Source organism: Engraulis encrasicolus, unplaced genomic scaffold, assembly GCF_034702125.1.
Source record: "Engraulis encrasicolus isolate BLACKSEA-1 unplaced genomic scaffold, IST_EnEncr_1.0 scaffold_25_np1212, whole genome shotgun sequence".
NCBI classification, from domain to species: domain Eukaryota; kingdom Metazoa; phylum Chordata; class Actinopteri; order Clupeiformes; family Engraulidae; genus Engraulis; species Engraulis encrasicolus.
In genome coordinates this window covers 1,522,265-1,534,437 of record NW_026945544.1, presented here as the reverse complement: position 1 = coordinate 1,534,437, position 12,173 = coordinate 1,522,265, and the positions used below count along the sequence as shown (strand labels likewise).

At 43.6% G+C, this 12,173-nt stretch overlaps 1 protein-coding gene across 1 annotated transcript in view; it reads left to right on the top strand.

Annotated features, from left to right (window-relative positions):
* Positions 1 to 1,562: 1,562 nt before the first annotated feature.
* The window catches only part of spred2b (sprouty related EVH1 domain containing 2b), a 65,373-nt gene continuing 54,762 nt past the window's right edge, over positions 1,563 to 12,173 (top strand). The window contains exon 1 of the mRNA XM_063192837.1: positions 1,563 to 2,087. Coding sequence (XP_063048907.1) covers positions 2,062 to 2,087 — 26 coding nt within the window. The 5' untranslated portion in view covers positions 1,563 to 2,061. The remainder of the gene's footprint in view (positions 2,088 to 12,173) is intronic.

The following is a 12,173-nucleotide window of genomic DNA, read 5'->3' as shown; positions in this document are numbered from 1 at the left end:
TTATTTAGATGTGTAAATGGTGCATTGCATTCCAGCTGATAAGAGGTTGATTGATAGTCTTCCCCACAAAGCATAGCGGGTATCATTTCAAAGAATGCAATTATGTGAACTGCCTTGGCATGTTTGAAAGTGGTCTGACTTTGAGTTTACAGTAGCCTAACACAGTGAGTAGGATGTTTTTGACAGTGATATAGTGAAAGAAATTCAATCTAATGTGCTTAGGTGGCTTATCTTTTGAAATATGTCTGATTAGTCTAAATCCTACAACTTCAAAATATACCTCTACCTCCTTTACCATTTTCATCTTTGCACATTATTGTATGTATTCCTTCCTAACATGCAGGAGGTAATGTGCACCTTTTGTCACAGACCAATAGACTACAAGACCTAGAGTTATGATTTGCATTGTGTCTCTGTGTTCTCAAAATACATCATGGCATCCATCTGAAGAGTTCTGTTTAAGCAGGTTCCGTTTCTTCTTGCCACAGTTACGCCTGGTACCATAGAGGTGTTATTTTCTGCCTCTATGCCTGGTACATTCTGTCGGCTCTGGAGTCTCCAGGATGTCTCTTTGCCAGGATGCGCAAAGATGGCACATAAGGAGCCTTTTGTGGCTGCGCTAATTGGCCCGGTGCCATTTGTGTTTCGGGCGTAGAATGAACCAGTGTCCAGATGGGGGCGTCGTAATGTCATTCTCCAGCATTTGTTCAGCGGGCCAGGGGAACTCTGAACGTGAGTGACTACAGAGTCCGACTATGCTCTTCGACGATTTAATACCTTCATATTTCATTCTACCCAAAGAGCACAAACTACAGTATAGTGAGTCTATTACATAGGTAATGGGTTAATATAGTTAAGACAATGGAAAGGAAGGAAGACACTTTTACGCACAAGGAATGGTGCGTAAAAGTGCAACCAAAAAGAGTAATTCAAGACATCAACAATAAAGCCACAGTATCACCAACTCCACGCTATGCAACTGAAACCTCTATGGCTTCCTTTGGTCCCACCACTCCAAAGTGCTACACTTTAACCTTACGTGTTCAGGAAGAGTCCGATAAGCCATCAAAACTAGCCACCTTTGATCTCAGCCACACATCCCTGGGGAAATGGCCTACTGAAGAGCCACTTCTGGAACGCTCACTCACAGCTATGTTGTGTAATCAGTGAGGGGACTGAACTCGAGTGTAACTTAAAAATAAAGTTAAACGCTGTCTGGAAGCGTTTTGGCTGATATTTGACACGTACAAGATTTAAAAGCTCAAACTGAGCCTATAAGAGCATCGGACTGACAATTAATTCGACAAAAGCATGAAACTTTACAGAAAAGGTCCAAAATAAATCCGTTACACGCAACGTTTTAAGTCGGATGGCTCTGTAACGAGATGACACATGTGGCAATAGATTCTAAAGATGCATGTATACATAACATCAGTCATTAATGTGGGCACCTTTTAGTCCAAACGGCCTGCGTTGAAATGTGTGTGGAGGCTGACGTCATGGCTTCCGCCCTGCTGGCCCTCCTCCCCTCGAGTGTGTGTGTTGTGTGTGTGCGTGTGTGTATGTGTGCGTGTGTGTGTGTGTGTGTGTGTCGGCGGCGCTGCTTGGTCTGCTGCTGTCTGCCTGCTTGCCTGCTGCACAATCCAACATGGAGTAACCAGAGATGGGGCTCGTACGGGGCCACTCTCAGCAACATCCACCAACATTCTTAACCGAAGAATCTGCGGGCAGTTCAAAAAGCGCCTCAGAACTTTAATTCAGGAAAATACCTTTGGAGATATTGAACGGCGGGATAGCCTACTCCTTCGCCGTGTGCCTTCGTTGTTCAAGAGCAACTGGTTTGCTTCCATAGGAGAAAACTAGTAGGAGACAGAGCGAGCTAGCGAAGGGGAGAGGGGGGAAAGCAAAAGCATCAAGGCGAAGACGGAGAGAAAGAACAAAACAAACACCTAAGGGCTCGATAAAATCATACACCGGGAGTATTGTTTGAAAGTGGCAAGAACATGACGAGCAAAATGCGAGCACCCATTGTGGGATTGTTTTGGAGGTGAAACGAGAAAAATGATTGAAGAAACACACCCAAACGAGTAAGTAGTCCACTTTAAACAATCTTTTCGCCCTGAAGTAGCATACGAGTTGCATTTTATTAGGGTAGTTTTACCCTGCCGCAGAGAAACGAAAGTTTCACTAAATGTAACGTGGATCATGTGCTGGACGGAAGTTTGGGCTTTGGTAAGTTTTGGCACTATTTTAGGAGTTGAAAGCGCTTTGTGGTATGGAGCATACGAAGTGACAGTGGACGCAGGGGTAAAAGGGGGGATTGGGGCCCCCTCCTTGTTCTCCGGATCTTGACTTGGGGAGGGAGAGGGAGGGAGTAGGCTATGGCGGGGGTGGATCGGAAACATTTTGTAAAGGGATTTACTGTTTTAAAGATATGGAAATCATCCCGATGCGTAAATCTAGACTGCCCATAAAAGTTGCTTGAACGTGACCATCATTGTTGCTCACTTATTCGGAAGTGGTTTGTTTTGATCGATCACTTTATTTATTCTTTACTTTCACACCCTCTCGTGCTTGTCTACCAGCGTTGATTCTCCAAAAAACGTAGTTCAAAGTCAACCGATAACATGGGTTAGGTTATATCCGCCATTTGTTTCCTTTTTCTTGAATCGCTCTAATTTGCATACAGTATTTCATTCATAAAAAGACAACAATGAGCTTCGACGACTTCAATACAACGCGTCGTTGCTTGGCGGGACACCTAATGTTCGAATATATTTGACTCGCAGTAGAAAAACTATAAACAACTCAAACTTCAAATCCGATCGCTCACAAGTCGTATCCAAAAGAATCAGGCGGCCTACACCTCATGCTAGCCAGGCTATCCTTTACGTTGGGCCAGGATAGACTGGATAGTGCATGTTCAGACAGTTTGTTTCAGATTATTATTATTTTGTACTTGTGTGTTTGTGTAGTGGTTTATGTAGTCTTATGCAGCCATCATCTATGACTGGGCCTGGATGAGATGAAGGCATGCCAGGCCCGTCATCTGTCTGGCTGTCTGCTCCCTTTATATTTATTTATACATACAGGACATGCACGGCATGTTGCCGCACCAGCATTTCAACATGCACGCACACTGGTCTCAAGTGAGTGGAAGTGCTTGTGCCGGTGCTTTTGGAACGGAAGGGCGAAGGGCAGGGGAGCTGTTTGCGCCAGCCAGGGTCGCATGACGCCCGCCCCGGCCCATTCATAAAAGCGCTAACCTTCTGTCCGCTTCATTCATGACTACACTTGCCCTGCTTCCTCAACAATCACGGGTGGAAATATCGATCAGGGGAGCACACAAACATTACCAAATGCCTACCAAAAAATGAAAATATCTACGATTCATCCGAAATATTCATCAAATACCATGCGATATTAAGAAACATTACGCGCATGATTGAATCCTGGAACACTTCCAATTGTAACCAATAATAGATATAGTCGCTACGCCGTCTGTGCTTTCGTCTGCCTTTAACCCCAATGCTCTTTCTATTCAGGCTATGAGACTATGAGAAATCGTTATTATTACTGATTGTGTCAATATAGCCTACAGTCAGTACTGATTGCAGGGAGGAAATCACCAAAACAAGGAGCCATTTGCACGTGATAGTTCCACGTGCCTACTCCAACTGTATGGATTCTGCTAGACCCCCCCAACCACCACACATCCCGCACCCGCACGCCACGCACGCACACACAGGCAGCAGGAAAGAGAGAATGTTAGATGTATTGATCTCAGCAATACTGCCACTGAAGCAACATGTCCAGCTCTGTCAGGGATGATGACACAGAACAGAACAATGCAAAATGACATTCAGCAAAGGTCATATGTGCCTCCCACCCACCCCCCCCCACACACACACACCCTGCACTGGAGCCCTGGCTGTGCAGTGGGAATCGATTTTGGATCCCCATTCCAGTCCTGACTCAGGGAGTCCAGCAGCAGCAGCTGGAAATGTGGAGCTGAAAAAAAAATGGATTGCATTGCTGATGTAACCAACATGCATGCCTGTTTTCCTTATTTCGTGCTAGCAAGCCGTTGAATGGTCTGAGCAGCCATAGACCGTGAGTGTTGGGTGGAAGACTAGAATGAAAATGCACTGGAAGTCAGATTTGTTTCCTTTTTATTTTTGTTTTTCCCTCTCTGAAAGCTGCCTCGTCTTATAAGTTGTTTCCAGTCCTGTAACACTTGCTCTTCTCCGAAGGACAGGAGTGGAAATGTGTTGAGGACCTATACGGGCCAAACATTTCCGAATATTATTCCTGTTAGTAGTTGCCAGTTCTTCGCTGCAACAGTGCAGATCTGGTTGTTGGTTGTGGGGCTTTGCTATATGTTTTATAATTTGTAATTCTGTAACAGTATGCTTTGCTATTGTTAACTGTTTTGGGTACAGGGTTGTCATTTGCCGTGCATGTGATACAGCACTTCCAGACTTTTTTCAAGTTTTTTTTTTTCCTGCATATAGATTTAACCACCATTTTACCATATGCTAGTAGACCATGACGACTGCCCAGTTAGTGCTATTCATCTCTTGTATGGCTGTGGCACTGCTGCTGAACAGATCTGTTGTAGCCTAATAGCCATTGGCTCTGGCAACTGTGAGGCTTGCCAGCCAGCGCTTTGTCCTCGCTCAAGAACCTTTAGTCAAATCTGCTCATTTTCAATATAGATCACATTTCCTCTCGCCTGCAAAGTCACCTTTGTCTTAATGGCTTCAACCCGATATTGTGTTACATCAAACTCCAGTGCACCCCGACACCCCCCCCCCCTCCTCTACCAGTTTATTTCCTCCCTATTGCCTTCTGTTTTCTTTTGCTTTGCTCATTTTAAGAAGAATGCACAGATGCTTGTGGTTGTAGAAGTTTTTTTTGGAGATTGATGGGGGGGGGGGGGGGTTATAGCAAGGTGGAGGGGAGCAGAGGTTTAAATCATCAGCATAACTCAAGATCAACTCATGGGTAAACATTGAGAGGATCAGACTCACAGCAAATAATGGTAGCACTTTATTTTAATGGTTCACTATGACAGTGGGTCTACCACATTAGGTACAGTGTGTACAGTGTAACAATATTTAATACCTAATACCAGTGTAACACCATGTACCAATTTTGTACTTGCATCAAGTACACAATTGGTATATGGTGTTACGCTGGTATTGCATGGTATTGAATATTGTTACACTGGTTATTACACTGTACCTAATGTGGTAAATCCACTGTAATAGTGAATCATTTAAATAAAGTGTATTACCCAAATAATTTAGTAAATGTATAAGCTTAGTAGGAATGACATAATGACAATATTGGATGGGGGGTGTAGTTGGTTGCATTAGATTCTTGGGGTGCGGAGGGTCTCCTCTGCTCTGCTGTTATGTGGGTGTTCTGCTGTGTGGTCCGATCCTGATGGTGGCATGGTATGGCATGTGCCTGTCTGGACCGCGCTCCGCTCCGCTATCGACCCGCCCTGCCAAACGCCCCGCACGTTTCAGATTTCTGTTGACAGTGATGAGCCTGCACACTGGATACAAGGTCACCATGTAGGCCTTTTGAAAAAATAAAGGTTGCTGAGAGCCTCTTTTGTGGGTCCCTTAAAACAACCCTGTGGAATAATTTCGAACACAGTGATTGGTTGTAAAGACATCAGAAGCCACATTTTTCACACGTTTTGGCTTGATGGGCATATTCAAGAACTAATTAGTTATTTTACCTAAAAATATTATAGAAAAAAAAATTAAACACATATTCTTGGTGTACTTTAGGACAGGTGTAGCGATATCAAAAAGTGTCAGATGTTTAGATATCCTGTAGTATTACGCTCAACTGATTTTACTGTGCGTCAGCCATTATCAGCATATGGGGTGATGGAGACATTAATATACTAAGTTCTGGGTAGCCATGTTCCTGGTATTCTGCGTATTTGGTAATATCGAAAGTATTGGATGTTTGTAGTATAAAGTTTGGCTGAATTTACTCTGAGTCAGCCAGTATCCAGTATTCCAACATCTTGCCTAATGGAGAGACATTATACCCTGAGTGTCTCATTTGTCCTCTGAGATGAATACCAGGATTTGTTTCTCTTTTAACATCAGCCTCTACTGACCATGAGTGCATTCCAATATGCGACCCTGCCTCCTCCACTTGGGCTTATGGCCTCACGTTTTGCTGATGCCCTGCCTCTGTGGAGAAAACAATTAAGTTTCCCTGCTGTCAGGCTAGCCAAAACAGTTTTTGCGGTACTATTCTTTATTTACCATCCAGTTTGCAAATGAGAAAATGACTTTACAATTGAGCATTTGCGAGATATTGAAATATAATGCTGTTGTCAGTGATGTCAACATGACGTATTACTTCCTGGTACGAGGCCACAGGCACAAGTGGAGGCCGCAAGGTCGCATATTGGAACGCATCCCGTGAGTGAGTGAGTGAGTGAGTGAGTGAGTGAGTGAGTGAGTAAGTGAGTATTAGCCTCTGCCACCACAGACAGTGACTGATCCAGCCCCAACCTGCACATCTTCCAGGATGCTGACTGGGTAAAGTGGGACGTCTGTGGTGTGGTGTCGGGGACAAATGCCTCGGCCTGACCTGCCAGGTTGTTAATATTTAATTTGATTGTTTCCTAGAATTTTATTGGTCGGGCCCAGCAGTAAAAAAGGGAATGGCTTATTTGTGTAAGCAGCGGCCTTGCTATTGTAAACCACCCTGCACAAACAAAAAGCTTCTTCGCAGGAGTTGCTCTTACCTTCACATGATGGCCTCTCTCACACTCCCCCACCCTTTCCTTTTACACACACACACACACACACACACACACACACACACACACACACACACACACACACACACACACACACACACACACACACACACACACACACACACACCTCCCTCATATCCTTGATGAGAGGGTGGCAGTAGTCATGTCCTGGCCTGGGCAGGAAGCCATTATATGAGGGTTTTTTATGACGGCAGTTGTCTTTTCTTTTTTCATTTGCACCCCCCTTAAATGGCGTCTGGAGACCTGATCCCCCCCCACCCCCCACCCCCAATCTGATGGCCCTCATTTAGTATGTTAATGGACACATGTAGCCTGTTGTACTGGAGAGGAGATCCTCACTGTGCAGGCCCTAGTAATTACATCCGTTTGAGTTTGACAACTAAGTGGTGATATTGAAAGACTTGTAAGAAATGTAGCAGGTCCATCACAGGCCCATCAGAATATGTAAATGCTAAGGCTAATGCCCACATCGGAGTCGGTTTTGTAGTGAAGAAGAGACGTGAAGAAAACTTCTCTCCCAAGTACTAGAAGGAACAAGGCAGAAAGTTAACGCTAAGACCTAGTGGCCTACCTATACAGTCTAATGCGATCAATTCCCTCCCTAGATTGACAACTAAAAGGTGATGCTTGCAGACTTGAACTTTAGCCATGCTCAAATGCTGTCTGTTTCCTAATGGGCACCCTCTGTCTTTCCTCACTGCCACCTGTGTGCCCAGTACACTACTTGTGCCGTCAAATGGGATCAATTTCACTACACTTAGCTTGGCTACTGAGATATGTGTTGAAGATTTCAATATTAGCAATGCTTCACGGTATGATACCTAAACACATGTGGATGGTGGTTAACCAGCCAGTTGTAATCGTTAATTGATGGAGGTCAAGCATGTTTTATTAGCATTCCTCAAACTTTTATTAGTCATTTTTCACGTTGTTGGCCTACTTTTTTTGTTGTAGAATTGACCAGACTGTGCAGAATCACAAGGCAACATTAGTGTTTATCAGTTTTGAATGACCAGTACCCAAACACACAGAGTGGAATGCAGTGAATATGTAATGGAGAAAATGTGGATGGTAATAACAAATATGAAATGGAAAAAATGTAGATACAAGATAGGTAATTACACTGACGCTAAACATCAGTTAGTAGTGGTGTGGCATTCTTGATCACTTGATTAAACAGATAATGTCCAGCCCTACCCAGGACTGACTGAGACACAGACACAGACATAGACTAAAGGTCAGATTAGACTTCAGCAACTGCGAGCGTGAAAAGTCGCGTGGGAGTGGCCACGAACCAATTTTGTATTCATGCATCTGCGAGCTCTGCGAGGTCCGAGGTCTCGTTGCCAGCCACATTTGAAATTGCGCGATTAGGCTACTTTCACTTCATTGTAAGCACTGCGGTCATTATTAAGCAATGTTGCTTTCTATCCCGGTTAGCTAGGTATTTTCACACAAATTGCAAAGGCAATGCAGTGGTATCATTATTTGACATACCCAGTCTGTTTTCACGAGCAGAAAATGCAAGCATGTAAAGACAGTTGATTCTGCCGATGTGTGTTTACATTCGGTGGAGGAACGGTAGTAAAACCGCAGGCATTGTGCCACGAGTGTTCAACTGATGCATTGTTTGTTACTTAGCTTAGCTTCGTGTATTTACACACAAGGCATTAATAAAGTTTTTAACAGAATACAGCTCTGCTCTCGCAAACTACTGGCATTGCGCTGCCACAAGAACAGAACAAGGAAGTAGCGAGACGACCAATCATAGTGCCTTTTTGTCTGCGTACTCCGCGTCCGTCCGACGGATAGTTAGAATTTTTTCGAGGCGCTAGACGACGGGCGCAGAGCCTCTGAGAGGGGGGCGTGGACTCGCATAGACAGAAAACGGACGGACGCAGATTCTATGCGAGCGAAGCATAAATCTAGCTTAAGACGGGAGCACCCCCAAGAATAAACCATGTGCCGCCAGACAGGGCAGTTAGCTAGCAAGGCAAGGCAAGGCAAGGCCCCAGACAAAACAAGGGAAGGCGGCGAAAGACGCAGTCAATGCATTGCCAAGGGCCCAGATTATAGCTAGAGTTAAGACGAAGAGTGGTGGAAAAGTGTTGTAACTAGGTTAAATGGCCAGCAGCTCACTGACTGGTGTGGTGTGGTGTGGTGGCTCTAGGATGATAAAACGGGAGTTTCTGGCTCAGTTATTTTTAAATCTGAGGTTGGCTCCTGTGGGTTGGATTGGCTTGCAGAGGTTGGGGTTTTTGCGTCTTGTTTGAATGGGCGCATGCACACAGCCGATTTTAGTTTCAAATTTTCGACTTAATTCATCAGAATGGGTTTCCCACAATGTGGCGCTTTGCACAGTGCACCCTGTCGTCTAGTAGGAAGTCACACTTGTGTGTGTGTGTGTGTGTGTGTGTGTGTGTGTGTGTGTGTGTGTGTGTGTGTGTGTGTGTGTGTGTGTGTGTGTGTGTGTGTGTTTGTGTGCGCGCGCATGGATGTCTGCATGCTTGCACGTGCATGTGTGTAAACTTGCATGCATGTGTCTGCGTGTGTGTGAGTGTGTGTGTGTGTGTGTGCGTGTGTGTGTGTGTTTGTGTGCGCGCGCATGGATGTCTGCATGCTTGCACGTGCATGTGTGTAAACTTGCATGCATGTGTCTGCGTGTGTGTGTGTGTGTGAATGAGAGAGTGCGAGCAAGCAAGCTAGTGTTTGTGTGTGTGTGTGTGTGTGGTGTGTGTGTGTGTGTGTGTGTGTGTGTGTGTGTGTGTGTGTGTGTGTGGTGTGTGTGATGTGGTGTGGTGTGATGTGGTGTGGTGTGAGAGAGAATCCGACATGTGAGAGTAATCAATAGCTTCAGCCTGAGCGAACCAATCATCTGATATTAAATAAAAGCGCCCCGGAGGGGTTGGGCTTTCAATAATCTGACACGAGGCATCTGACATCACTTTCCCTCACTTGCCCTATACAGTAGACGCTGGGCTGTGTGCTGTGTGTGATTAGTTTCTAAACTCTCTCGAGCGCTCAAGGACATGAACACTCAGTGTTAAAAAGTGAAATGCTTTTACTGTATCTAGGTAATATTTTGTAGCCCCAACATGTACGCCTGAGTCCAGCTATCAATTGTTTGGAAATGTGTGGCTATGTATAGAGAACAAATTTAGGATGGACATTTGCACTAGCCAAATGGAATTGGGATATTTTTGTCACAATTTGTGTGAAATGAATGCTGAAGTTAAAGGTTCATATTGAGATGGGCAGGTTTAGATGAATTATAGTTTATCATTTATGTTGATTTGTATACTTTCCCATGTTCCCTGCACTACACTATGTGTCTGCATAGTAACCTGTATACCTCCATATGTGTTGAGTTATGTTTTTTATTTATAGATTACTTTTTGGGGTGATATTTGTAACACGATCTAGTATAATATGTGAAGAGTTCAGATGTGAAAACCTCTAAAAGCCATGACCAAAATCTGTTAAAAAAATCATTTTAAAATACAATTTTATCCTAGTCATCTCAAACCAAGAAGCCACTTACATTTGTTTTGTAGAAATATGGCCTATTTTTGGAAACTCACCATAAATGCACTAAGAGGGTTTTGCATCTGAATCCTAACCTTCATGTTATACTCTCAGTGTGTGTTGCTCCTTTCCTGTGCTGCCCTGGGGTGCATTTCTCAAAAGAGAAGTTGTTAGCCTGTTAGCAACTTCGGTAGTTGCGCAATGGGAAAATGCATTGAAAACAACAAAATAGCTAATGTAGTAAGCAACTTTGGTTTCAAGAAATGCACCCCGGCCTGTGCTGCCTAGCTAGCTAGCTAGCTAGCTGGCTGACTGACTGGCTGGTTGGGCAGGGTGGTTGAGTGAGGCAGCAGGCAGGCGGGTGGGACCAGCGCTGGGTGGTGGGGGCGGCCGAGTAGAGGCCCTTATCTAAGGAAGTAACAGCAGCTCTCTTATCTGGATTGGGGCAACTGCTCGGCCCACCTGCCTGCCTGCCTGCCAAAGAGGGGCGGAAGCCACTCTGCCCGATAAAACCTCCCTCTCAGTGTGTGTGTGTGTGTGTGTGTGTGTGTGTGTGTGTGTGTGTGGTTTTTTTTATGTCGTGCGTGCGTAAGAACACTTGCCAAAAGCGCCAAGTGAATTGAGTTGGCGCATGCCATTCACTTATTAGGCTGGGCCTACATAGATTTAAGGTTCCGCAATTAGTGTTATAGGGTCAAAGACGAAACAGGGTTTTCAGGACTCCAAAAAATAAAACTGTTCACTGACACCGTTCTTCAACTTTTTTGGGTACATTGGAGTGAAGAGTGATTAAGTTTATTATTTTCTGTTCAGAAAATAGTAAGGAACATGCATTTTACCCCATTTTCACCCATAAAATGTCATTCAGTGTAATACGGTGTTAAACTGTTGATAATGCAAAAAACATATAGATGACGTTAAAAAACTGAAATAAGCTACATACCATAGTAAAGGCCTATATTTAAGGTCTTCATCAAACCTAAAATTTCTAGTAAAAGGCATTTGCAAATAGTTTTTGCAGTGTTTGTAGTCTTTCACCGAGTGCATTTCACCCATTTGGCTTTAAGAAGTTTTTCCACTGAAGAGAAAATCAGTTTAAAATGCACAATTATTGATTTGTTGTATGCCCCCGCATTTGTTGTGCTAAACAAATAAGTTTCGTAAGAATTTGACTTTATTTTCACATAAAAATGTGCATTTCACTGAATGACCACAACTATTACACTGAATGATGCCTTGGCAAAAAAGCCTATATAAACAGCTACTTTTCATTGCTATCATATTGTTACCATCATACTACAGTACTCAACGTCCTGAATGAGTGACAACAGAAATAGATGTTGTCAAATAATTGGTATTTTTACTTAATATTGGGGCATTAAAATGTGTTTTGAAGAACTTCCAAGACCACAAGCTTAGAGGTAGGCTACTACTTAGGCCTAAAACAATAAAAAAGATGTTTTTGTCTGTTAACCTGCATATTTCGGGGATTGTGACTGGGGTGTTCTGATAATTCATGTACAACTTCCAAAATCCCAGAATCTACTCAGTAATATGGATGCTACATGGCAATAACAAGGTTATAATGGAAATAACAATAAAAGTCATAATTTTAAGTAGTATCATAATATTATTATATCTTAGAGTAATATTGCAACTTATATTGCCGTTTTGATTCTTAATATACAACCATGAACCGATTACACTGAATGAAATGGCCCTTACACTGCATGTCACTGAATGACATCTCTTACACTGAAGGACGACCAAATACTTTTCACCTTATTTTTACCTTTTTACAAGCACACAGTTAGTCACCTACATG